The sequence below is a fragment of the Sorex araneus genome, chromosome X (genome assembly GCF_027595985.1).
Source record: "Sorex araneus isolate mSorAra2 chromosome X, mSorAra2.pri, whole genome shotgun sequence".
Classification (NCBI taxonomy): domain Eukaryota; kingdom Metazoa; phylum Chordata; class Mammalia; order Eulipotyphla; family Soricidae; genus Sorex; species Sorex araneus.
Genome location: NC_073313.1, coordinates 56,518,086 through 56,541,500, shown reverse-complemented (window position 1 = coordinate 56,541,500; position 23,415 = coordinate 56,518,086). Strand labels below are relative to the sequence as shown.

Genomic DNA, 23,415 nt, shown 5'->3' with positions numbered 1-23,415 from the left:
AGAAAAAAAAAAAGGGAAAAGGAAAAAGAGAAAAAAAAAAGAGAGAGAGAGAGTTATGTCAACTATAGTGAGTTTTGTGTTGAATTATGGAATGTAATCAAGGTAAAGAAAAAATGAAGTGAAATTCATTAGTTAAACAGTAGGGGGTAGGGGGTGGGGGCGGGGGGTATACTGGGGTTTCTGGTGGTGGAATATGGGCACTGGTGAAGGGATGGGTGTTTGAATATTGTATAACTGACATATAAACCTGAGAACTTTGTAACTTTCCACATGGTGATTTAATAAAAATTAAAAAAAATAAATAAATAAAAAAATAAAAAGTTAGAAATCAAAAAATAAAATAAAATAAAATAAAATCTCCTCCTCTGACTGCCAAAAAAAAAAAATAATAAAATTTATGTTCTAAAGATTTATGCTATGAAGATACTGAAAATGATCCACAAAATGAGAGAAAGTATTTACAAATGATGTATGTATTCAATAAAATATATAAAAGTGTATCATAACTCAAGAAATTATTTCAATTTTTAAATAGATTAAGCTGGAATAGGACAAAATTTAAAGTTCGTGTGCTAGGACAGAAAGATAGTACAGGGGTATGACACTGGCCTTGCATACACCTTGTTGGTTTTTTTTTTATTTTATTGAATCACCCTGAGATAGTTACAAGCTTTCATGTTTGGGTTACATTCTCACAATGATCAAACACCCATCCCTCCACCAGTATGCATGCACCTTATTTTGGTTCAGTCTTGGCACTGCATATCGACTCTGAACATAGAACCAGGAGTAACCCTGACCATCTACTCTGCATAGCTCCAACCACTCCCCCAAATGAAGAATATATAATTTGTGTGCTAACTGTATACCAAGAATATAATTTTTTAAAACTTACAAAATAGAAGACAGTTTTTTACAGAATATATACAAATGGGTCAGTCTTCTGTCTCCTTCTCCACCACTGCCTCCTCTGCCTGGCCACTGCTAGAGCAAACTGTAATCAGGCAGGCAGCTACTAGGGGCACCAGGGAAGTCTGCAACTCTGATAAGAGTTAGGCAGCAGTGGCCTCATCTCCATGAAAGCAGTCCCCAGGAGTTCGCACACTCTTAAGAACTTCTCCACAGTCTCACTGAGGATACATATATGTTCAACAGGACTTGGAATTCCTGGAAATTTTGTCTTTGTGAAAATTCTGACAATAATTTCTTAGAATTCTGCCTATTTTCCATTTAGTGTGTTTCAGACAAACAGCAAGAAACACTGGACAACATTAGTAATGAAAAATTTAACTGCCTTGTCCTTGATGAACACTTCACTGTCGAGGACACTGAACCAAAAAGTTAAAGATATTTTTTGATGAAGATAAGGATGCCTTACATAATGCAGAATTAGAGGGTCATTGCAAAGAAACATCTGAGATGGTTAAAAATTCAGATTACTCTCTTTATACCTTAACACCATCAAACTCAATGATAGTAGAACTATACTGAAGATCCTTGCTGCTGTCAAGTTAGGATTTGACTGTCAGCCAAGAATGAAATATTTTTGGTGCAGAGTCTTGAGATGCCTCCATAAAGGATCATCTGTATACATCAGCCTTGTATACATATGTCTCAAACTGATTATGTTACATGTAATGGAGCCCTTATTTTGGAAAAGGCCTCCCAAGCAGTGCTCCTGGAAAAACTTGGCCAATCACCCTTAGGTTCAATTCAAGTTTCCAAAGGCAGTGTTGTAGGGTCTCCAAGGGCTATATCCTAGATGTTCAGGGAGGTTTGTGGTACCAGGATCTAACCCCAGTAGTCTCATGCCTAACATGCTCGTGCTTGCATGCCCATGAGCTTTAACCCTCTGTCCTGTCTCCTCAGCCCAGGTGATGACTTTAGATAGTAAAGTTGAGTATATAAAAGTTGCCAGGGCACACCCCAAAGCAAAGTTTGTTTTATGGATTGCCATTTACAATTCCAAAGCAGATTTTTGCCTCAGTGTAAATTTGGCGCCACATGTAAAACCGGTACACTGCTTTTTGAATAAGCTAAAATGATTTCATTGGTGTCAGTTTCCACTCAGGAAGCTACTCTACTGTCCTGAGACCTTCACACAGGCTATCTCTGATTCTGTCTTTGTCATTAGAGTTGGTGGTGTTGCTGGACCTGAAGCTTTAAAGCTTAAATTTGAAGAAATCTCCAGTGTCATCAACCAAGTACTGGTCTCTGGAGTGAGAATACTATACTCAGTAGAAACTGTGCTAGTTACCAGAGGAAAAGGGGAGGATGTGAGAAGAAGGATTAGAGGAGTCTTTTTGGTAGTGGGATAGCCCTGGAACTTTGGTAGTGGGAGGGGTAACAAATACATATACAGAGTTGTGAAGCTAACCCCCTGAAATACCATAATATTGGAAACCTATTATATCAATAAAAAAATAAACATTAAAAAAACTGGGACAGGGGCTGGAGCAATAGCACAGCGGGTGGGGCATTTGCCTTGCATGCGGCCGACCCTGGTTCGATTCCCAGCATCCCGTATGGTCCCCTGAGCACCGCCAGGGGTAATTCCTGAGTGCAGAGCCAGGAGTAACCCCTGTGCATCGCCAGGTGTGACCCAAAAAGCAAAAAAAAAAAAACTGGGGACATAAGTGGTGTACACTGGTGGAGGGATGGATATTGGGACACTGTGTGAATGAAACCTGACCATGAACAGCTTTGTAACTCTCTATCTCATGGTGATCCAATAAAATTTTAGAAAGAAAAAAAATTAAGGAAACTTGTGTTATCGAGAATATGTAGGGGCCAGGGTGATAAAAATACAGCAGGTATTAGATACCTGTATATCAAATATCAAAGGTATGTGATAAAAATACAGCTTTCATTGCATGCAGCAGACATGGATTTGATCCCTGGCATTCCATAGGGTCCCCCAGGCCCTGCCAGAAGTGATCTCTGACCCTGAGTAGAGCCACAAGTAAGACCTGATGCTACTGGGTGTGATTCTCCCCCAACCAAAAAAAGAATTGCATACATTTGTGTATATAATAGATGCATTTTATATATAGATAATTGTATGTGTATTAAAAATAATTCACTGGAAGTAGGAAAGATGAGAACTAAATGGGAATAAGGTTTCTGCATCAAAATTAAAGTAATTTAATATTAACTTGACTTGTTGTGTAATAATCATCAGAGCAACAAGTATGAAAAAAACTACAATTATGGTAAAAAAAAGTAAAGTTAAAATGTTGCAATAGAGAATATTTGTAAAGGAAACAATGAACAAATGTGAAAGCAAAACAGGTTGTAGAATGCAAATAATTCAAAGAATCAAAGTAATAAATGGACAATGGCCAGGCCAGACGGGGTAGGGCATTTGCCTTGCACACAACCAACACAGATAGAATCCCAACATCCCTTATAGTCCCCTGAGCTCAACATGAGTGATCCATGAGTGCAGAGCCAACAGTAACCCGTGAGCACTGCCAGGTGTGCTCCCCAAAAAACAAACAACAAAAAGATACTGTAGCACTAACTAGAACAGAATGTTTGGAGACTTCATTACCCTACTCTCAGTAACCTTTTGCTCAAAGGTTAGCAAAAGTATAGATGATTAAAGCAACATTGTCAACCTTCTTAACTTGACCAGATTTAAAATGATGAATTTTTATTATGTATATTATATATTTGATCATATATAGAAGACCACACCTTCTACAAGATCATTGTCGGTGATTTTAACGCCAAGATAGGACTGAGAAGGTCGTCCTAAGAAAGCCACATTGGGACCCACAGCCTAGAAAGAAGTGGTGAGAGACTGTCTGAGTTCATCATGTTGACCAAGAACATCCATGGTAACTCGCAGTTCCAGAAGGCCGAATCTAAACGTTGGACATGGGAGTCTCTTAGTGGACAGTTCCACAATGAAATTAGCCACATCATATTCAATCGATTGTTTTGCCTGACCGATGTTGCTGTTGTCCCAAAATTCCAAATGGGATCAGACCACCGTCTCCTTCATGCAAAATTCTACTTCGAGCGGGGATAATGGGGTGCAAAGTTTAAGAGAACTTCCAGAACAACCACTAACTAGGAGCTCTTTGGCACTATTGTGGCAATATGGGAAGGTGCCATCGTTGACAACATTGACAAGGAATACGATTGACTGATTCAGCACCTCCATGATTGTGTGAGGAACACAGAGAGAGAGAGAGAGAGAGAGAGAGAGAGAGAAAGCCACAAAAAATGCCTATCTTCAGAAATTCTCGAGCTCATTCACCAACATGGTTTGGCACGAGCCTCAATCAATCACAGCTAACATCTGAGCTTGAAAAGCTGTGCAGAGAAGGGATAAAGGGAGACCTCACAGGGAGAAGAGCAGCAGTATTGGCTGATTTGGCAGAAGCTGGGAAAAGTGTTCTCAACACCTGTCCAGACAAAGTCAGACCCAAACACCTGAAGAATCTCCTGCCAGTATTTATCAATACACTGGCTCAGCTTTTCACACACTACCTGTCTGAATGCAAGGTTCCATCTCAATGGAAAACCACCAGGACCGTTCTGTTGTACAAGAAGGAGACATTCACAACATTGAAAACTATCACCCAATATGCCTATTGTCCATCATCTACAAGTTATTCACTCGAGTCATCCTGAGAACACTAGGCAAAGGACAACTATATGAGCAAGCCAGGTTCCAAAAAGGATTCAGCACGATCAACCATATCCACACGGTAACCAAGCTCATTGAGGTTTCGTAAGAGTTCAAGATGCCACTCTGTCTAACGTTCATTGATTTAAAGAAGGCCTTTGATTCTGTTGAGAAGTAGTCATCGAAGCCCTAGCCAAACAGGACGTTCAAACTCAGTACATCAGGATGCTCCGTGAGCTGTATTATGGATTCACCACCAGGATCTCACCATTCTACAAAGTAGTGATCAACATAAAGAGAGGAGTTCGGCAGGGTGATACCATTTCACCGAAACTCTTCAGTGCCACCCTCGAGAAGGTCATGTGATGACTGGAATGGGAAGGAATGGGAGTGAAGATAGACGGTCAGCAACTACATGACCTCTGCTTCGCTGATGACATTGTTCTAATAACACTAAACATTAGCCAAGCAGCACGAATGCTGGCTGACTTGACCATGAGTGTGGAATGGTCAGACTGTAGCTGAATCTCACAAAGACAATGGTTATGAGAAATGGATTAGTTCCTGATGTTCCATTTGTTCTCAATGGAACGAACATCTCCGAATGCAGCAGTTATGTTTACCTAGGTCGAAAACACAGAATGATGAATGACCTGGCACCTGATCTGCACAGGAGGAAGAGAGCAGCGTGGAACACCTTCAAGAGCTTCGAAGAAGTTGTTAAGAGGATGAAGAACCTCTGGCTCCAGGCACATCTTTTCGACTCTGCCGTTCCTCCTGCACTAACATACGCCTCAGAGACCTAGGCCCTACATAAACATGATAAGAATGCTATTCAAGTCTCCCAAGGAGGAATCGAAAGAGCTATGCTTGGCATGTCATTTTTCACTCAAGTGAGAGAAGGAATCCAGAGTTCCAACCTCCACTGACGATTGAGAATCAGGGACGCTGACTAGTTTGCCAAGTCGTCAAAAATCAGATTGACTAGACACAAAATGCGATTTGGAGACAACTGCTGGACTAAAGCTGTTACTGACTGGATTCCATGGGACGTCAAAAGAACGCCTGGCCACCCACCTACGAGATGGTCAGACTTCTCCATCAAGACCCTGAATGAATGTTTTGAGGCTCTTCATGTTCCTGTTTTTTTTTTTTTTGGTTTTTGGGTCACACCTGGTGATGCTCAGGGGTTACTCCTGGCTCTTCACTCAGGAATTACCCCTGGCGGTGCTCAGGGGACCATATGGGATGCTGGGAATCGAACCTGGGTCGGCCGCGTGCAAGGCAAACGCCCTACCCGCTGTGCTATCACTCCAGCTCCGAGGCTCTTCATGTTCCTGGATAGAGCAGATGACATTGGACTACACTAGCACGCGACAGGGACAAATGGAGATGTTACTGCCTCCCGCTCAAGCAAATCGATGAGCAATGAGATGACAAGTGATACAAGTATTACAATTGAATTTTGATTGCTTCAGAATTGTTCAAATTTAATCAAAGTGCAAATTATTCAAGCTCAAACTTGCATGTGAAATCAGAAATTTTTCATGATACAGGGTCTATTGAATATAGTAAGCAAAGCATAACTTACTATAAAAATTAATTTCATCAACACAACATATCTTTTATACTTCAAAATATACCTGCATGAATCTTAAAAGGCAAGCCATGGACTATAAGGACTATTTGCAAATCATACATATTTGAATTCATTGCATCACTGAAACTCAATAATGAATAACTTTGTAATTGGTGAATCTCATGTTGATTCTATAAAAATTTAACCAAAAAAACTTCCAGCAACACACCTTCCACTGGAGAGTGTGCTTCACTCCACCACTGTTCCATTGTCCCCACCAAGTACTTTATCAAATATGTATGACAAGGAATTATTAGCAGAAATGGAAATTTATGTAGCCACTACAGAAATAGTATGGAAATTCCTAAAAATTGTTTTTAGTTTTTGTTTTGGAGTCACATTAGCAGTGCTTAGAGGCTGCTCCCAACTGGATGCCCGAGAGTCCATTTCTTTCTATTCTCAAGGGACCATGAGGCATCAGGAATTGAATTCAGGTCTCCTGTGCGCAAAGTTTGTGTTCTAATTGGCTATCTATCTGGCTCTCTTCAAAATATTTTTTTTAATTTTTTAAAAATTTTATTGAATCACTGTGAGATAGTTACAAGCTCTCATGTTTGGGTTACAGTCACATAATGATCAAACACCCATCCCTCCACCAGTGCACATTCCCCACCACCAATATCCCTGGTATAACCCCCCTTTCCCATTATCCCCCTGCCTCCATGGCAGACAATATTCCCCATACTCTCTCTCAACTTTTTTTTTCTTTTTTTAATTTTTATTTTTTTAAATTAAATAAATCTGTAACTGTACCCTCACGTTGACTCACTAATTAAAAATAAACTATTAATTAAAAAAATAAATAAATAAATAAATAAATAAATAAATTAAAAAAAAAATTATTTTTTAATTAATGAATCACTGTGAGGGTACAGATACAGATATACATATTTTGGTGCTTGTGTTTCAGTCATGCACTGCTTGAGTACCCAACCCTCCACCAGTGCTCATTCTCCTCCACTGATGACCCCACCATCCCCCCCCACACACACTGCCTCTGTGGCAGGGCATTTCCTTTTATTCTTTCTCTCCTTTGGGGTGTTGTGGTTTACAATGGAGGTATTGGGTGGCTATCATGTTCAATCTATAGTCTGCTTTCAGCACACCTCTCCCATCCCGAGCGGGTCCTCCCCACACTTTACTTGGTGTTCCCTTCTCTATCTGAGGTGCCTTTTCCCCCAGCATATGAGGCAGGCTTCCAAGCCATGGAGCAAACCTGGTACTTATATCTACTATTCTTGGGAGTTAGCCTCCCATTCTGTTATTTTATATTCTGCAGATGAGTGCAATTCTATCTATCTCTCTTTCTGACTCATTTCACTTAGCATGATAATTTCCATGTTGATCCACTTATATGCAAAGTTCATGATTTTATCTTTTCTAACAACTGCATAGTATTCCATTGTATAGATGTACCAAAGTTTCTTTAACCAGTCATCTGTTCTCTGGCACTCGGGTTTTTTTTCCAGGTTCTTGCTGTTGTAAACAGTGCTGCAATGAATATACAAGTGCAGATGTCATTTTGACTATACATTTTTGCCTCTCTGGGATATATTCCCAGAAGTGGTATTGATGGGTCAAATGGGAGCTCAATTTCTGATTATTTGAGAAGTGACCATATTGTTTTCCAAAAGGGCTGAACCAGTCGGCATTCCCACCAGCAGTGTAGGAGGGTCCCTTTCTCCCCACATCCACGCCAACAGCGGTTGCTTTTGTTCTTTTGGATGTGTGCCACTCTCTGCGGTGTGAGATGATATCTCATTGTTGTTTTGATTTGCATCTCCCTGATGACTAGTAATGTGGAGCATTTTTTAATCTTGAGTAACATTCCACCCTTTAGTCATTTTCCAAGCCTGAATTCCAGAAAGTTTTGACTGGTTTTCTTTTCTTTTTTTTTTTCTTTTGGGTCACACCTGTCAATGCACAGGGGTTATTCCTGGCTCTGCATTCAGGAATTACTCCTGTCGGTGCTTGGGGGACCATACGGGATGCTGGGAATCGAACCTGGGTCGGTCACATGCTAGGCAAATGCCCTACCCACTGTGCTATCATACTATAGATAAATTAACCCAACTTCCACAAATTCCACAAAATTTTAAACCAATATGTTGATTAAAAATTTTTCCCAAAAGCAGTACATCCGTACAAAATACAGTACTTTTTTAGTGAAGCAAAATAGTTTTTATTGAATGAAAGTTTTCATTGAAAGAGGAAGTTTTAAGAGGAGAGAAAGAGATGAAATGTGTTTGAGAGAGAGCACAATTTTCCCCAGAGTGTAAGTAAGCAAACATAGAAACAAGCAAGTGAGATACATGTTCATATGAAAACACAAAGTTGAAGAGAAACCCATCTCTTCATATTACAGGTGTATAAATTTAAAATTAAAAATAATAGCATGAATAATTCTATTCTAATATATTTTAAATTTTTTATGAAATAGGTAAGTCCTGAAAATATGCAATTTAGGAAGAATGAGGAAAATTAAGGAAATTTTAAAGGGAAAATTTGAAGGGGCCTATAAAAGGATGATAGTCTGTTTTATTGTAAAAAGGGAATATTGGTTTATGTTAGATAATATTATTAATGATGCTTAAGAATCTGAATAAATAAAATATTGTAATAAAAATCTCTATGGTTATTAAAAATTTACCTGAACAGACATATAGTATTCAATATAAATAAAAGGTCAATTCATTATTGAAAAGGAATAAAACTCCTTAGCAAATTAGGAGTAAGCAAACCTTTCCTAATCTAGTTGAGGACAACCATAATCACCATGAGTGAGTGCCATATTCAATGACAAATCTCTTCTTTTAAAAAATCTCCTTTCAGGCTGGAAAGAGCACAATAAATAGGAAACTTGCCTTATGCTCAGCCAATCCAAGTTTGATTCCTGACAATATGGTCCCCACGATCCACTAAGATTGATCTTTCAGGGGCCAGAGTGATAGCACAGCAGATAGGGCATTTTCCTTGTATGCGGCCCACCTGGGTTCAATCCCTGACATCTCCTATGGTCTCCTGAGCACCACCAGAAGTAATACCTGAATACAGAGTGAGGAGTAACCCCTGAGCATTATGAGGTGTGGGAAGGAAGGAAGGAAGGAAGGAAGGAAGGAAGGAAGGAAGGAAGGAAGGAAGGAAGGAAGGAAGGAAGGAAGGAAGGAAGGAAGGAAGGAAGGAAGGAAGGAAGGAGAGGAAGGAGGGAGGGAGGGAGGGAGGGAGGGAGGGAGGGAGAGAGGGAGAGAGAGGGGGAGGGAGGGAGGGATCCCTTAGTGCAGAGCCAGGAAGGAGTAAGCCCTGAGCACAGCTGGGTGTGTCCCAATAAAGAAGATCCTTTAAACACTTCTAAAACTGGTTTTAAAAGTATGAATTCCCTAAGCTGTTGCTTATTCATGAAGCTTTGTATTGTTTCTTCAAATCTCAATGGGTGATTTGTTCATTTCTTTAAGATGCTTTACTATATCCCACCATTCTCTTCTGGCTCATAGAGTCTCATTTGATAGATGTGCTATGAATCTTAGTGAATTTACTTTGTATGTAAGTTCTTATTTTGATCTTTATTGGGTATTTCTTTGTTTTATGTTACTCTGATTACAGTGTGTCTGGGAATTTTTATTTCTCTCTATTTCCCCTGGGAAACTTCATACCTCTTGGATTTAGGTACTTGTTCTTCAAGGGTTCAGAATATTCTTATATAATTTCTCTTGAACTCATCCCATAGTTCTTTCATGTGCTGTTCCTTTCATTTTAGACTTTCTTCCATCTTCAGTTGTTTTTTGTTTATTTTTATTTTTTTATGCTTTTTGTGTCATACCAGGTGATGCTCAGGGGTTACTCCTAGCTCTGCACTCAGAAATTACTCATGGCGGTGCTCAGGGGACCATATGGGATGCTGGGAATCAAACCCAGGTCGGCACATGCAAGGCAAACACCCTACCCGCTGTGCTATTACTTGAGCCCCTCAGTTGTTTTTTAAAGGTTTCCTCAGAGCTCATCTTTTTTCCTCAGCCACTGTTATTCTGTTCTCAAATCTTCTATTGCATGCTTTAAATATCCACTACCATACTCTTCATTTCTGAATGTAGTTTCCTCATTTTAGCTATCCTACTTTATTGTTCTTTGCTGACTACCTGTGTCATTATTTCTTGGAGCTCATTATAAATCCTCAACATGGTGTCACTAAAGTCCTTCTCTGAAAGCTTACAGAGTTGGCTGTTACTGATAGAGTTTTCCATTTTATTTTCACTCATTGAGCTTGGTGGGGTTCTATGCATCTCCCCACTCTGTTTGCTGTGTTCCTTCTGTGCTGAATCTTTGTAGTTAGCCCCCTTGAGAGTCTCTGAGGTGTTAGACTGGATGTAGCTCTTTTCTTTGCCTGCCTGTTGTCACCAGGTGACAGGGGCATAACTGAGCAGTGTGAGGTGTGATGAGTAAAGCTGTTGCATGGCCACATATGTTCAGAATACAAGTAACAGTTTGAAGGTGCAAAGAGAGGGTCTAAGATATGGAGATGGGCCTGCTGATACAGTGAATATAAGGCACAAGGCTGCTAGAACCCCAGTGGAAGGGAGAGGAATCTTACTCCAATTCTAAAATAGCCCTGGAAATGTCAGCTGGGAGATTAACCTCACCTGGAAGGGTGGAGGAGCAAGCAGAGGGTCTTAGATATGATGTAGGTCTGATGACTCTGCAGAAGTCAAATGTGGAGGCTGCTGGGACTCAGTTGGTCTCTGAGAGGATAATCTGCTTCTAGTTCTTAAAAGGCTACTGAGATGTCAATTCCAGGGAATTTAAACTCACCTGGAATGGTAGAGGAGCAAGCAGTTGCTCTAATATGTGAAAGTGGGCCTGTTCCATCAATAGGTGTTTAGGGGCTATAACCTTAAAGGAATCATATAATGAAATCTGATCTTCAAATGGTGTCCTTTTGTTCAATATTATCAGGATTTATTTTCTTTCTTTTTTTATTCTAGTTGAGGAGGAATGGATACAATAGTGATTTGTTGGGGTGTTTTACTTTTGAGGCCAGACCCAGCAGTACTCAGGGCTTACTCCTGCTTCTGTGCTTCGGGGTTATTCCTGACAATGCTCAAAGAATCATATGGGATGCCAGAGAATAAAACAACATTGACTTTTTGTAGGGCATACACCCTACCCACTGTACTATTGCCCCTGACCCTACAATAGTGTTTATGTTTTTGGTATACAAAGTTAGTGCACCTTCACTATGACCAAAGTAATCAAGACCCTCCACCACTGTCATTTTATGTCACTTTTAGTCTTTCTCTTCACACCCCACTCTGTATCCCTACCCCTACCACTTGGTAACCTCAGTTCTATAGTCAAAGTTTAAGGGTTGTTGTCATCAAGAGTTGTCCATTCCCTTGTCCATTACTTGTTTCTTTATATACCACATATGTGTGAGATGATCACATATTTTACTTAACACTTTAACTCCATTTCTGTTGTAGCAAAAGGCAAGTTTTCATCTTGTCTTATAATGGAGTAATATTCTCTTGTATGTATTTTTATGTATGTGTTTTTATGTACATATATGTACAGGTATATAATGTTGCGTGAACGTTCGTGCAGTCGGAGGCACTGAGATAGGAATACGAAAGAAATGCATTGATTGGAGGACTAAGGCTCGCTCTGGCTCTTAGCAAAGGCAGAGGGCCTTGTGGACCTCCTTTTATTGATCATGGTAGCTCTAAAGGACACAATATAGTGAAGTCACCAAAGGCATCAAAAGATGTTACAGGGAGAACATTGAGACCATGGAAACATATTGTTTCCTTGTATGGGTAGGCCTATAGCCTCGGGAAAAGAATACAGAACTGAGAAGGAAAGATACAAAACCGAAACTGAAACCTTCTACAGGCACCTGGATACAAAACCAAAACTGAAACCTTCTTCAGGCACCTGGAATCTGCATCCCAAAGACTATGCTGAGCCCAAGCCTGCATTTACAGTCTCAGAGGTCAGGCCTGGCTAACACCATCTGCATGTCAAAGACCAGCCAGGCTTCTGTGAGAGAAGGAAAACTGCTCTTTTCAATATACTGAAATTATTTTTCTAAAGACAGCTTGAAAAGGGGGAAAATGTTCAGCTTCATCCAAACCAGTCAAGACACACGAGAAGTCTCGCCCATTTTCATGGGTCCCTATGTTCCTGTCCGTAGTACAGTACAGTATACATGGGCTCGCCCTGGTAGCTCAGTCCAGCCCCAACAATATAATAGCTGAGTTGTTTCTGTAGGATATTTTTTGCCTAAACTTAATAACCAAAATACCGACAAAATGGCATTATTCAAAGTCCTCATTACTGACTTCAAGATCCTTTAAACCATCCAGCCTATTTTCTTTCTAGTCTCACTTTTTGTCCCTGGAACGTTCTGTCACTAGAAACATGCTTGGCTGCAGCATATTGGAACCTGGTATATTGTGTTTAAAACTATACCACTAAACCTTCATGCATATTGATCATTCAACCTCAAATGTCCTTTCTCTACTTTTTGTTGCACTAATTTCTATAAGTTCTTGGAAACTGCACTCTTCCTTTTTTCTTGAAGATACCCACCCTTACTCTTCTGGTTTAGCTTTTATTCTAAGCTCTTGTAGTATTTGTGCTCTTCTATCTTGCTAATTAGTGCACTGTCCTATCATTGTTTGTATATGTGCCTTTACTCTCTATCACACAGATTGCAGGTAAACAAAGGCAGGACTCTTTATTCCACTGGAATTGCCAGAAGCTAGCATAAGGGTCTGACCTATAAAAAATTCCTAGTTTCATAAGTATTGTGATATTAATAAATAAATGTGCCTTAATAATGATGCTTTTATTTCCTAGGTACATGGTCCAGTGGCCTGGTGGCCGAATCCTGCATCGCCATGAGCTAGACACTTTCCTTGCACAGGCAGTATCTTCCCAGCTTTATGAACCAGATCAGCTTCAAGAACTCAAGGTGATTCGCTGTGCCCTCATTTAAACTTTTTTCAGAAAACAAAAGTTTTCTTTTTTACTAATTGTAACCAATACTTTCTCAAAAAGTTCGATACTTTCTCAAAAAATTCATTCTCAAAAAGTAGACAGAGAGCAAATTTGGAATTTGGGGTATCTGATAAAGGTTGAACTTTTTGAGAAAGTATTGGTTCACAAAATTGTTTGGAGATCTAAAGATTTAGGTTGAGCGAGTTTTTTTTTTAACTTTTTTTCTACACCCAACACTGCTCAGCACTGAGCCCTGATTCTGTGCTCAGATACCACTCTTAGCAGAATTCAGGGGACCACATGCAGTGCCGGGGACTGAATCTCTGCTATATTTGCTGGCTGTAGAAGAATCATGCTGGACTGAATCATGCTTCAGTATTGCCTGTGAGACCCTAAACTAGTGTTTTTAGTCTCTATAACCTGAGAAATGTCTAAATCAGTTTTCAGAGTTTCAGAGAGCTCCTTGCCTCCAAGACTGGCTCTCTTTACTGGGACCCCTTGGAGAGGGTGGGTTGAGTTTCCCTCCCAGCCCCGAGCAGAGCCCCGGCAGCCAAAGACCTCTGGAATCCAGTCACAGCCATGCTCAAGGCCCTTCTCCACATGTTCAGACGAGCCTCACACACTAAGGAACTGGCAGAGGAACCCAGGTGTGTGGACCTGGGGCTGAGATCTCCAAGCCTGCTCGGATCAGGACTAGGCCTCTTCCACCCAGATTCCCCCATTTTCCTGTAGCTAGGCGGTCACACCTAGAAACTGCCCCCAGTGCTGTATAATCCCATCAATGGCCAATATCCAGAGACTATAAAACCAAGCTCCCAGATGACATCTTATAGCCTAGTTTTCCCTCTTGGAGAAACTGGCAAGCTACCGAGAGTTTCCTGCCTACATGGAGATCCTGACAAGTTCCCCATGGCATATTCATATGCCAAAACCAGTAACAATGATGGGTCTCATTCTCCTGACCCTGAAAGAACCTCCAATGTGGCACCATTGGGAAGGATGAGTAAAGAGAGGCTTCTAAAATCTCAGGGCTAGGACGAATGGAGATGTTGCTGAGACTGCTCGAGAAAATCGACGATCAACAGGATGATGATAATAGTGATGAACCAATACTTTATTTCTCTTAATTTTTATTTTATAAAAATAAAGTTGTTTGCAATAATATATTGCATTCAATATTCCAACACCAATCCCACCACCATTACAGCTTCCCACCATCAATATTTTAAATTTTCCCAACCACCACACAAGCCTGCCCAATAGCAGGCCCTAAATAATTTATTTTGTATTGCTTGTTATAAATAATCTGCTAAAAGTTATTTTAAAAATTTTCTTAGGACAAAGTATGTGAAGACTGTTGTATCTCAGCCATTAAGCCCTTGTATAAGAGATTACCGACATGTTGTTACAGGTTGAGCCTTATGTGCTAATATATTTTTTTCATCGAGATGCGTTGCCTTCTACTTTACACCCCATTCAATGTAGCATGTTACTCCTGGTATATCAGTGGTGTAGAGTATGAGATATCAGAAATTCTAGAATTTTAAATAGGGTGATACAGGTAGAGTTCAATTTTCAACTGAATAGTGACTTTGGAGTCCAGAGGCATCTCTGCATCTTGTTGATCTTTTTCAAGATCTATATGTGAGTCTCTGGATCATTGCCATTAATGACTTTACATAGAGGCAGTTCGTGGGTGTGACTGCCAGGCTCCTGGAAGAAAAGGAAGATGAGGGAAGGTCCCCCCTCCCCAACTCCATGAAAGCCTAGAGATTTCAGTAACAAAACCTGTATACTTGAGGTTTTCAGCAGATTCACTCATAGATGAGGCTGTTGAGATTGGCCATGAGCATTGTGGGGATTGAGTTCTAAAGGTGTTTTTGGCTGCTGGGGCTCTGTTTTGTGGTGGGGGGGACTCACCTGCCCCCCTCCACAGGCTGCCTGGATATGGGATTTAGCCTGGCGTGGGGTCTGGCGGCATCTCTCTGTAACAATTTATGCATAGTAGTTTCTCCTTTGTGATCATTTCAGATTGAGAAACTGGATGCCCGAGGGATCCAGCTTGCTGCCCTCTTCATGAGTGGGGTCGACACAGCTCTGTTTGCTAATGATGCCTGTGGCCAGCCAGTTCCTTGGGAACATTGCTGCCCCTGGATTTACTTTGATGGAAAACTCTTCCAGAGCAAGCTAATTAAAGCAGGTCGAGAACGAGTATCCCTGGTTGAGCTCTGTGATGGCCAGGTATCAGCATGTTTGGCAGTTTCTAAGTGCTATTTCTCATTTGTTGTGGGGATGAATGGACAAGAGGGCAAAGGATCAGAGAAAGATATCAAAAGTGGAAGAATGTATCTGACCTTAACTTGATTTGTTCAATGATAGTCCCACAGCCCAGTATGTCCATATGAACATACTATAATAGTTGGAAAGTTATTTTTATAAGCTTGAACTTTTCATATTCCCTTCTTACTCTTGAGTATTTCTTTTCCATAGAATACTTAGCTATACTATATGCCTTTCTTCAAGTTCTTAGAATTTCATTTCCCTCATTTATCAGAAATTGTAAGTAACTTTTTCAAATGATGATTTTCAAAGGGACTATATTTGGACATAGGAAAGGGTAGTAAATGAGGTAACAGAAGAATTGGGGGCAGGGTTTACAATGAAACCTTGTAGAATATGAGGGAATATAGGGAAAGAAACCCTGAATTACTCCTATATCTATTTAGAGGGAATGAACTAAGAGATCAGCAAACTACCCCAGAATTCCCAAAACTGTAATATTTACTCCAGTAAAGTTTTATAGTGGTATACCAACATTTATTTATATATTGTCTTTGACTGCTTTTACTCTATAATGGCAGAGTCAAAAATTTGTGACAGATCCAGTATGGCCTTGCTGGCAGTCAATCCCAGTTCTATCAATAGTACCACCAAAATTCATGGCACAGAGCCAAAGTTTTTGAAGAGTATGACAATAAAACCAGCTGTATTTATTGTCTGGCCCTTTTAGAACAATTTTGCCAATCTTTGGACTTTTCATAGACAGAGTTTAGGATCAGTAATCCTGGAAATGGAAAGAAGGTTAAAAAAGGCTTTGTATATATTACTTTTGTTTTCTCTTTAACCAAATCTTATGTCTGCCTATGTGCCTTACAAATCCTTGCTCAAAACTAATGATGATACAAAGAATAAGAAATTTGGTGCCAAATTGGCTTTCATGAGTTTATCGTCTTGAATCATTTAACTCTAAGCCTTGAATCCTTTAATGGAAATATTATTATAAAAATATACCTAGAATGCCCCATACAAAACATAGGAGAAGTTATTAAAATGGTAGTTGCTATTATTTTTCTGTCCCTCATTTGAAGGCTGACTTGGCAACCAAAGTGGAAAAGATGAGACAGAGTATTCTTGAAGGAGTCAACGTCAATTATCCACCGCCTTCTGCTCTACTTCCATCACCTACTTTTGTGCCTCCCATGGTACCATCTCTCTACCCTGTTCCACTTTATTCCCGAGCCATGGGCTCAATGCCACCTCCCCCTCAAGGAAGGAGTCGGGGAGTTGCAGGTCAGTACCTCAAAACTGGTCATCTTCTATTTCATAATATTCCATCCTGAGGGTATTGGCAGTTACAGAATTTGCCATTTTACATATATCTATCTGATCTCATTTGCCTTGTATGCTTGTGTTATGGAACAATGAAGAGCAGTTTATTTAGATGATTGACTTTCTTTGGGAATAAAGTCCACCAATTTCCCTCATCACACTCCCATTAAGGTGATGGTTGGTCTCTAAGGATTTGACTCGTCAGTAAAACTTGTGAGGAACTGGTACAAAAACCAGAGATTATTTGGGGGGGTGGTAACTATAATAACCCTTGTGAACCAGATCTTCATGATTCTTGTTAGTAATCTTAAATAAAGCCAGATATCTCCTGTCTGCCTGGCTCACTCATTCCCCATAGGCAGATATAGGAGTTTGCAGGAAGAACAATAAGTAAGAAGAGCAAATGACTAAGGTTGGCAGACAGGAGCTTGGTACACAATTAGCCTGATACTTTGGATGTAATCTTAACACATTTACAAAAGTATGGAGAGGAAATAATCATAGTTCCTACATTGCTGGGATTGCAATACATGCACACACACATACATACACAAATTATGACGATAACTTAGTTGTAGCTCAATGATGAATATACATTTATGCATAGGTAGCTTGTATACTGATCCTGATAATTCAAATAATAATGCTTTGTCCACTGGCAAAGCAGGATATTTTTTTAAAATTTTTTTAATTGAATCACCAAGTGGAGGGTTACATAGTTCTCAGGATTATGTTAGTTATACAATACTCAGACACCCTTCCCTTCACCAGTGCCCATCTTCCATCACCAACCCCCCCAGTATATCTGCCGCCCCCTCCCACCTCCCCAGTCCCCACCCTTGTACGTGATAAGTTTCACTTCGTTTACGCTTTATCTCGATTACATTCCATGTTTCAACACACAACTCACTACCGTTGCTGGGGTTTCCCCCAAAAAAGAAAAAGACAGTCCTATTGCCAAGGAAGCATTTGATAGTTCTCCATTGCTAAGCATATAGAGATATTAAGTCCCGCTGTTTGTTACATAACTTTTCTTTTTCCCCCCTTGCCCCGCGCCACCGAGTTCATGCTTGTTTAGTAATCGCCATGCTGTCTGACAAAGGGAAAAAAACCAAAGAGGATGGTTATTTCCCGTCATCAGCCGGCGTGGGGCTCTGGCTTAGTTGATAGTCTAGTAGAGTGTCTGCAAGCAGTTTCTGGAACCAAAGGTCTTGCGCTGGTATCGGCTCCGGCTCAAGATTCCACCAGCGTCCCGCTGTTCCATGTACATAATTTTTCCCCTTATATCCCATTCCCACGCCACCAGGTCTGTTTGCTTAATGGACATCACACTATGTTTGACACCACGCCATGTTTCTTCCCAAGAAAGAAGGATATTTCTTCTCAGCAGGTGTGGGGATATAGCTTAGTTCAGTCTAGAGAGATGGCTACCCCTTTGATTGCCTTCAATATTTCAGCAAAAGATTTACTATTCTTGTTAGGATCTCCCACCAAAGTCCGACCCATTAAGAAGGAACCATTACATATTGCTGATGCTAAGATGACATTAGGTCGCGCGGCCATAGCCGTGCGGTTTTGGGTTTCTGTATAAAGTCCAGGGAAAGTACAACCAGAAATAACATCACTACAAACTTTTACCCTTTTATGGTGCTCATAAGATGGAGAAACCTAGAGAGAGGCTCGGCGTCTCCATTTTGCGCTCAGAAAGCCATGGACCCTGCGCTGTGCTCGGGAGGAAGGGGTTGAGAGAGAGAGGTTAAAAGAATTGGGGAATCCCCGGTTTCCACTCTCGCAGCCCGCCGTGGGGTCTCCGATCCCGTGCCGGAATTAGTTCAGTGGGCTGCTTGGAGTCCAAGGGCGCTCTTTTGGGTTCTTCCATCCTGCAAAGCAGGATATTTTATTAGGTACACTGTAACAGAAAATATTGAGATTCTATAATCAGGTGAGAGTGTCATTGCTATGAGAGAAGTTTGTTGTATTTTGCTCATTACTTTAAAAATAATAAAGCTTGGGCCAGAGAGATAGTACAGGGGTTAAAGTGCTTGCCTTGGATCCTGCCAAAGGTTGTTCAAATTCTTGGTACCATATATGGTTTCAAGGGGTCATGCCTGAGCACAAAGCCAGGAATAGCTCTCAAGCACTGCTGGGTGTGACCCACGCCCCTCCCTCACAAAGAGTAATAACAAAAGTTGAAGTGGCTCATCCCAGTTTCCAATTTGCCCCGGCCTCCAGAAGTCACACCCTCGACCCGCCCTCGGTGCCATCTTGCCACAACCAGCAGTGAAGAATTAGGAATTTTCGGGCAGGTACCAACAGCTGGAGATTGCTCCAGACCCCAGACCGGGCCCACAACACCAGGGTGCCAGATGGTGAAGGTACAACCAGCATGCCTTCTCCACATGGAGCCCTGGCAACACTGAGCTTCTACTAACATGGCTCCGGTATGCGGGACTGGGACGCCTCCACTGCTTATGCCGCTGTGCGACCTTTCCTGATATACAAAATATATGCTCAGGAATGGCTCCGCCACCCCTGAGCATCCATTATTCCAGAGGCACAGAAACCAATCTCAGAACACAGCGGCTGCTGGCAGTTATACTTCTGGACTCTGAACTAAGATACAGCCCTGTGCAGCCCCGGGAGGGGAAGGGTTTCTGTCCCTTGGCCTTTTCTCCCCTGGACAGCATGACGACCACCACCATTAAGAAACAATTAGACAGAGAAGTAGGAGTTTTCAGTGATGGGATGGGATGCATGGGGAATCTTGCTATGGGGGAGGCAGAACTGGCCCTGCCTCCTGCCCAAATGAGACCCCAAGCAGTCGCCCATGTACAGCTCCTCTGCTCCTGAACAGCCAGGATCCCAGAGACACACAAACCAATCTCGGAATGCAGTAGCTGCTGGCAGAAATACTTCTGGACTTAATACTGGAATTCCAAATCTGGGCGGCTGCTTTTGCGACCATGCAACATCTTACACTCTTTGTTACCAACAATAGAAAACATACAATCTAATGATGCCATTCCGACAGGTCTGACTGTTGGGGGAAAAACTCCAAATAATGATAGTGAGTTTCCTGTTGAAAATTGAATGTAAGACTAAAGTGAAAATCATCTGCCACACAGGCAGAAGGGGAGTGGGAGGGGAGGTATGCGGCGGTTATTGTTGGTGGAACATGTGCACTGGTGAAGGAATGGGTGTTTGATCATAGTATGACTGAGACTTGATCCTAAAAGCCCTGTAACTGTACTCACGGTGACTCAATTAAAAATAAATTAAAAAAAGAAGTTGAAGTGGCTCAATGGTAGAGCACATGCCTTGGATGTATAAGGCCATTGGTTCTATCACTGGCACCTACTCCCAAAAGAGAAAATAATAAAATAGTAAAACTATAAGCTGAAGTGTGTATATTAGAGGGTCACAATCAGCTGAAGTGTATATATTACAGGTTCACAACACTCAGTGTGGACGTTTAGTTAAAGGCAATGTTTAAAATATGTTTAACATATGTTTAGCATGTTTAACAGTGAATATCTGATAATACTCTATTAAGGCATGTGATGATCCAGTCTTGAAAAACAAGAAACTATCCATTTATTCCATTACTTGAAGTTGATAAACTGTTCTCTTTCTCCGTCTTCTGACTTTATTGGGCCTGAAAAGACCATCTTAAGTAAAGCCAAATTCTTGGGAGGTCTTCACCATTGCCACATCTCCCAGTGATGCTTAATCTCCAGTTACTGATGGTTCATGAGGAGTCTCCTGCTTCCTAAAAGGCCACAGTGAGATTCCCCAAATGCAAGTATTTCTTGCCATCTTAGTAGGAGTTGGCATGCTAATTCCTTAGTCTCCAACTTTTATAGAAACAAAGAATTCTTTAGCAACATCCTGCTTAATTATTGAAGGGTTAATCACATTTGGATTTTTCCATAAAGTAAAATTAGAGGTTTATCAGAATTCTGTATTCTATGAAAACATCTTTATATATCAAATTATGAAGCTTTACTGTAGAAATTCCACATAGATGCAATTTCCTGTTTTGAGGGAGTATCTTATCTTGTATTTATTCTGGTTTTCAACTGCTGTTATTCTTTTACTTATAGATTGCCATTAATTTAATTATTTTTCCATTATTCTGTTTGACTAATCCTCCACTGTGTAGTGATATATATTTGAACCAAATGGTTTAGGCCTATAGTTTTTCTAATAACTACATTTTCAGATATTCATTCTCTTAGCAAATATCTAATGTTAACCTCTAACTTGAAAATAATCTTCCATTCTTCATTTACTGAAGTTGATATTTACATATCTTTAACCCCTTCTCCCTAAGTTTGTTTACACCATTAATGGAAAACAGACAAAGTAGATAGAATATAGGATCTTTTGTTCCACCTCTTATTCTACCTTTTCCTTGCATTATGACATCACTGCCATTATTCCTATCTTTCCAGGTTTTCATCCAATCCCACCCCAAGGAGGAAAACTGGAGATTGCTGGAATGGTTGTGGGCCAGTGGGCTGGTAGCAGACCCTCTAGGGGCCGAGGCTCTTTTGGCATGCAAGTAGTTTCTGTCGGTGGGCCAGGAAAGGGGTACGTATTTGAATAGGTTGGTATGAGTTAGTGTCAGTCAAATTTCCCATGGAGAAAATCCAAGCTAGTAAATATTTTTATTAAATTAAGGGGCATATTTACATTAAGTTTTATTCATCATACATATATTTATTCATCATACATATATTAACTTCTCTGCCTGAGTAACAAAGTTTTTACATAAAGGAAGATATAGCCACAATTCAGTTTACTATAAGAAGTAACAGAGATACAGGTTTATAGTGATAACTCAGAGAAGGAGCATTTAACTTAAAATGGTCAAACATGTTAGAAGAGATGAATCATAAACTAAGTATAAAATGGGCAATGGGTTTTATATATACTTTATAACTATTTTTTCCCTACTTTCTAAAGGCATGGAAAAGAACAAACTGGTAGAGGATCCAAAGGACATAAAAAAGGAAATAAACAAGTAAGCACCTTTTTGATATAATCTAGCTTCTTCTTGATACCTCTTATATTTTAAAGTTAAATTACATGGAAATCTGTACTGCATAGGGGAGCTATCATAACTTCATCCTGCTTCTGATTTTAGTGATCTATTTAGGTTTAGCCTGCCCGCACTGTTCCCACAGAACTTCGAGTCATCTCTTTTCCCTGGTAACACCATAAAATAAAATCTATATTGTTTTCAGAAGACCTGTACCTACCATACAATATGCTCCCTATAGCCCAAAGGGGTCACAGTAAGGTTAATGGTGAATTTGGCAAGCCTGAACTTCTAAATGGCTACCAGAGATCCATAGGAAATTGGACTTTGGTCTTTGGTACATATGGAAGTGGAAGGGGCATAATCATTCTGATTATTCTTAATGTCTCCAAATGGTCTTAAGCTTTTCCCCCAATCTACTCTGAATTATATCTAATGAATTATAATCATTAGAAATTTCCCTCCTCCCCAAACATGAAGGCCTATTTTTGTAATGATTTAGAACTTTGTCTTGGACCTAAGACAGCTGAGAATAGCAAGGGTGTAGAAAGGAAGCAATGAAAGATAAAGTACTTGTATACAGAGAGAAGAAATAATTATAATATTCTGTTGCTTTCTCTTTTCCTGGCACTCTTACAAATACATGTAAGCTATTTCCCCATTTTTCAATAGCAAAAACTGAGGCTCAGAGGGATGAAGTATGTTACTCAGAATTATCCATCAAATCAGTATAAGAGTTGACATTTCAATCTGAGTTAATTGACTCCAAAACCCTGTGTTGATTCCAGTACAGTATAACAATTCTAATCATTTCAGGCAAGACTCAGACCTACTTTTGCTGACTCAAATGCACATATTCTTACCTATTTTTGACAGCTTTCTCTATTTAAGCATAAGCTGTAAAGGAGGCCATGCTATCAGAAGTTTGCTTGGGGACATGCAGTCAGAAAAGTACCATTAGGTGGCATTTATTGAGTTTTTATGGACTGCCAAGCGTAAAATAATCTATATGTTTTACATGGAGTGACCCACTGACTCTTCACGGTAACTTGTAAAATAGATCCTGTTATTCTCTTTATTTTACAGATGAGGAAACCAAGAGAAAATGGGATGGTAGGTGATCTTAAGTTTCTATTAGTCATTGATATCTGTTGTAGTTGAAGCCTCATCAAGGAAATCCTCAGGTTGACTGTTTATAGCTTATGTATGCGTCTTCCATGGATAGAGCTACTGCAAATTGTCTTGTTGATTCTCCTTTTTATGTTCAGTCACTGTATCTCAAAAGTCAAAGATAATTGCTGCATCTCATTTAAAAATCTTCTCAAAATATAGACTTATCTTCTTCCGTATTCCTTCTTCCCCTCTTCCTCCTCCTCCTCCTCCTCCTCCTTCTTTTCAGCTTTATATAGAAATTTACATTGGCCATTCATTACAATGACACATCAGAATTTCAGTCTACTATTCAGTCATGAATAGTTCTTGAAATACTAG

At 40.2% G+C, this 23,415-nt stretch overlaps 1 protein-coding gene across 2 annotated transcripts in view; it reads left to right on the top strand.

Annotated features, from left to right (window-relative positions):
* The window catches only part of FAM120C (family with sequence similarity 120C), a 432,369-nt gene that overhangs the window by 402,246 nt on the left and 6,708 nt on the right, over positions 1-23,415 (top strand). For both annotated transcript variants that reach the window (XM_055123233.1, XM_055123234.1), the window contains 6 exons: positions 13,131-13,245; positions 15,303-15,512; positions 16,640-16,841; positions 21,335-21,473; positions 21,849-21,906; positions 23,011-23,037. In XM_055123233.1, coding sequence (XP_054979208.1) covers positions 13,131-13,245; positions 15,303-15,512; positions 16,640-16,841; positions 21,335-21,473; positions 21,849-21,906; positions 23,011-23,037 — 751 coding nt within the window. The remainder of the gene's footprint in view (positions 1-13,130; positions 13,246-15,302; positions 15,513-16,639; positions 16,842-21,334; positions 21,474-21,848; positions 21,907-23,010; positions 23,038-23,415) is intronic.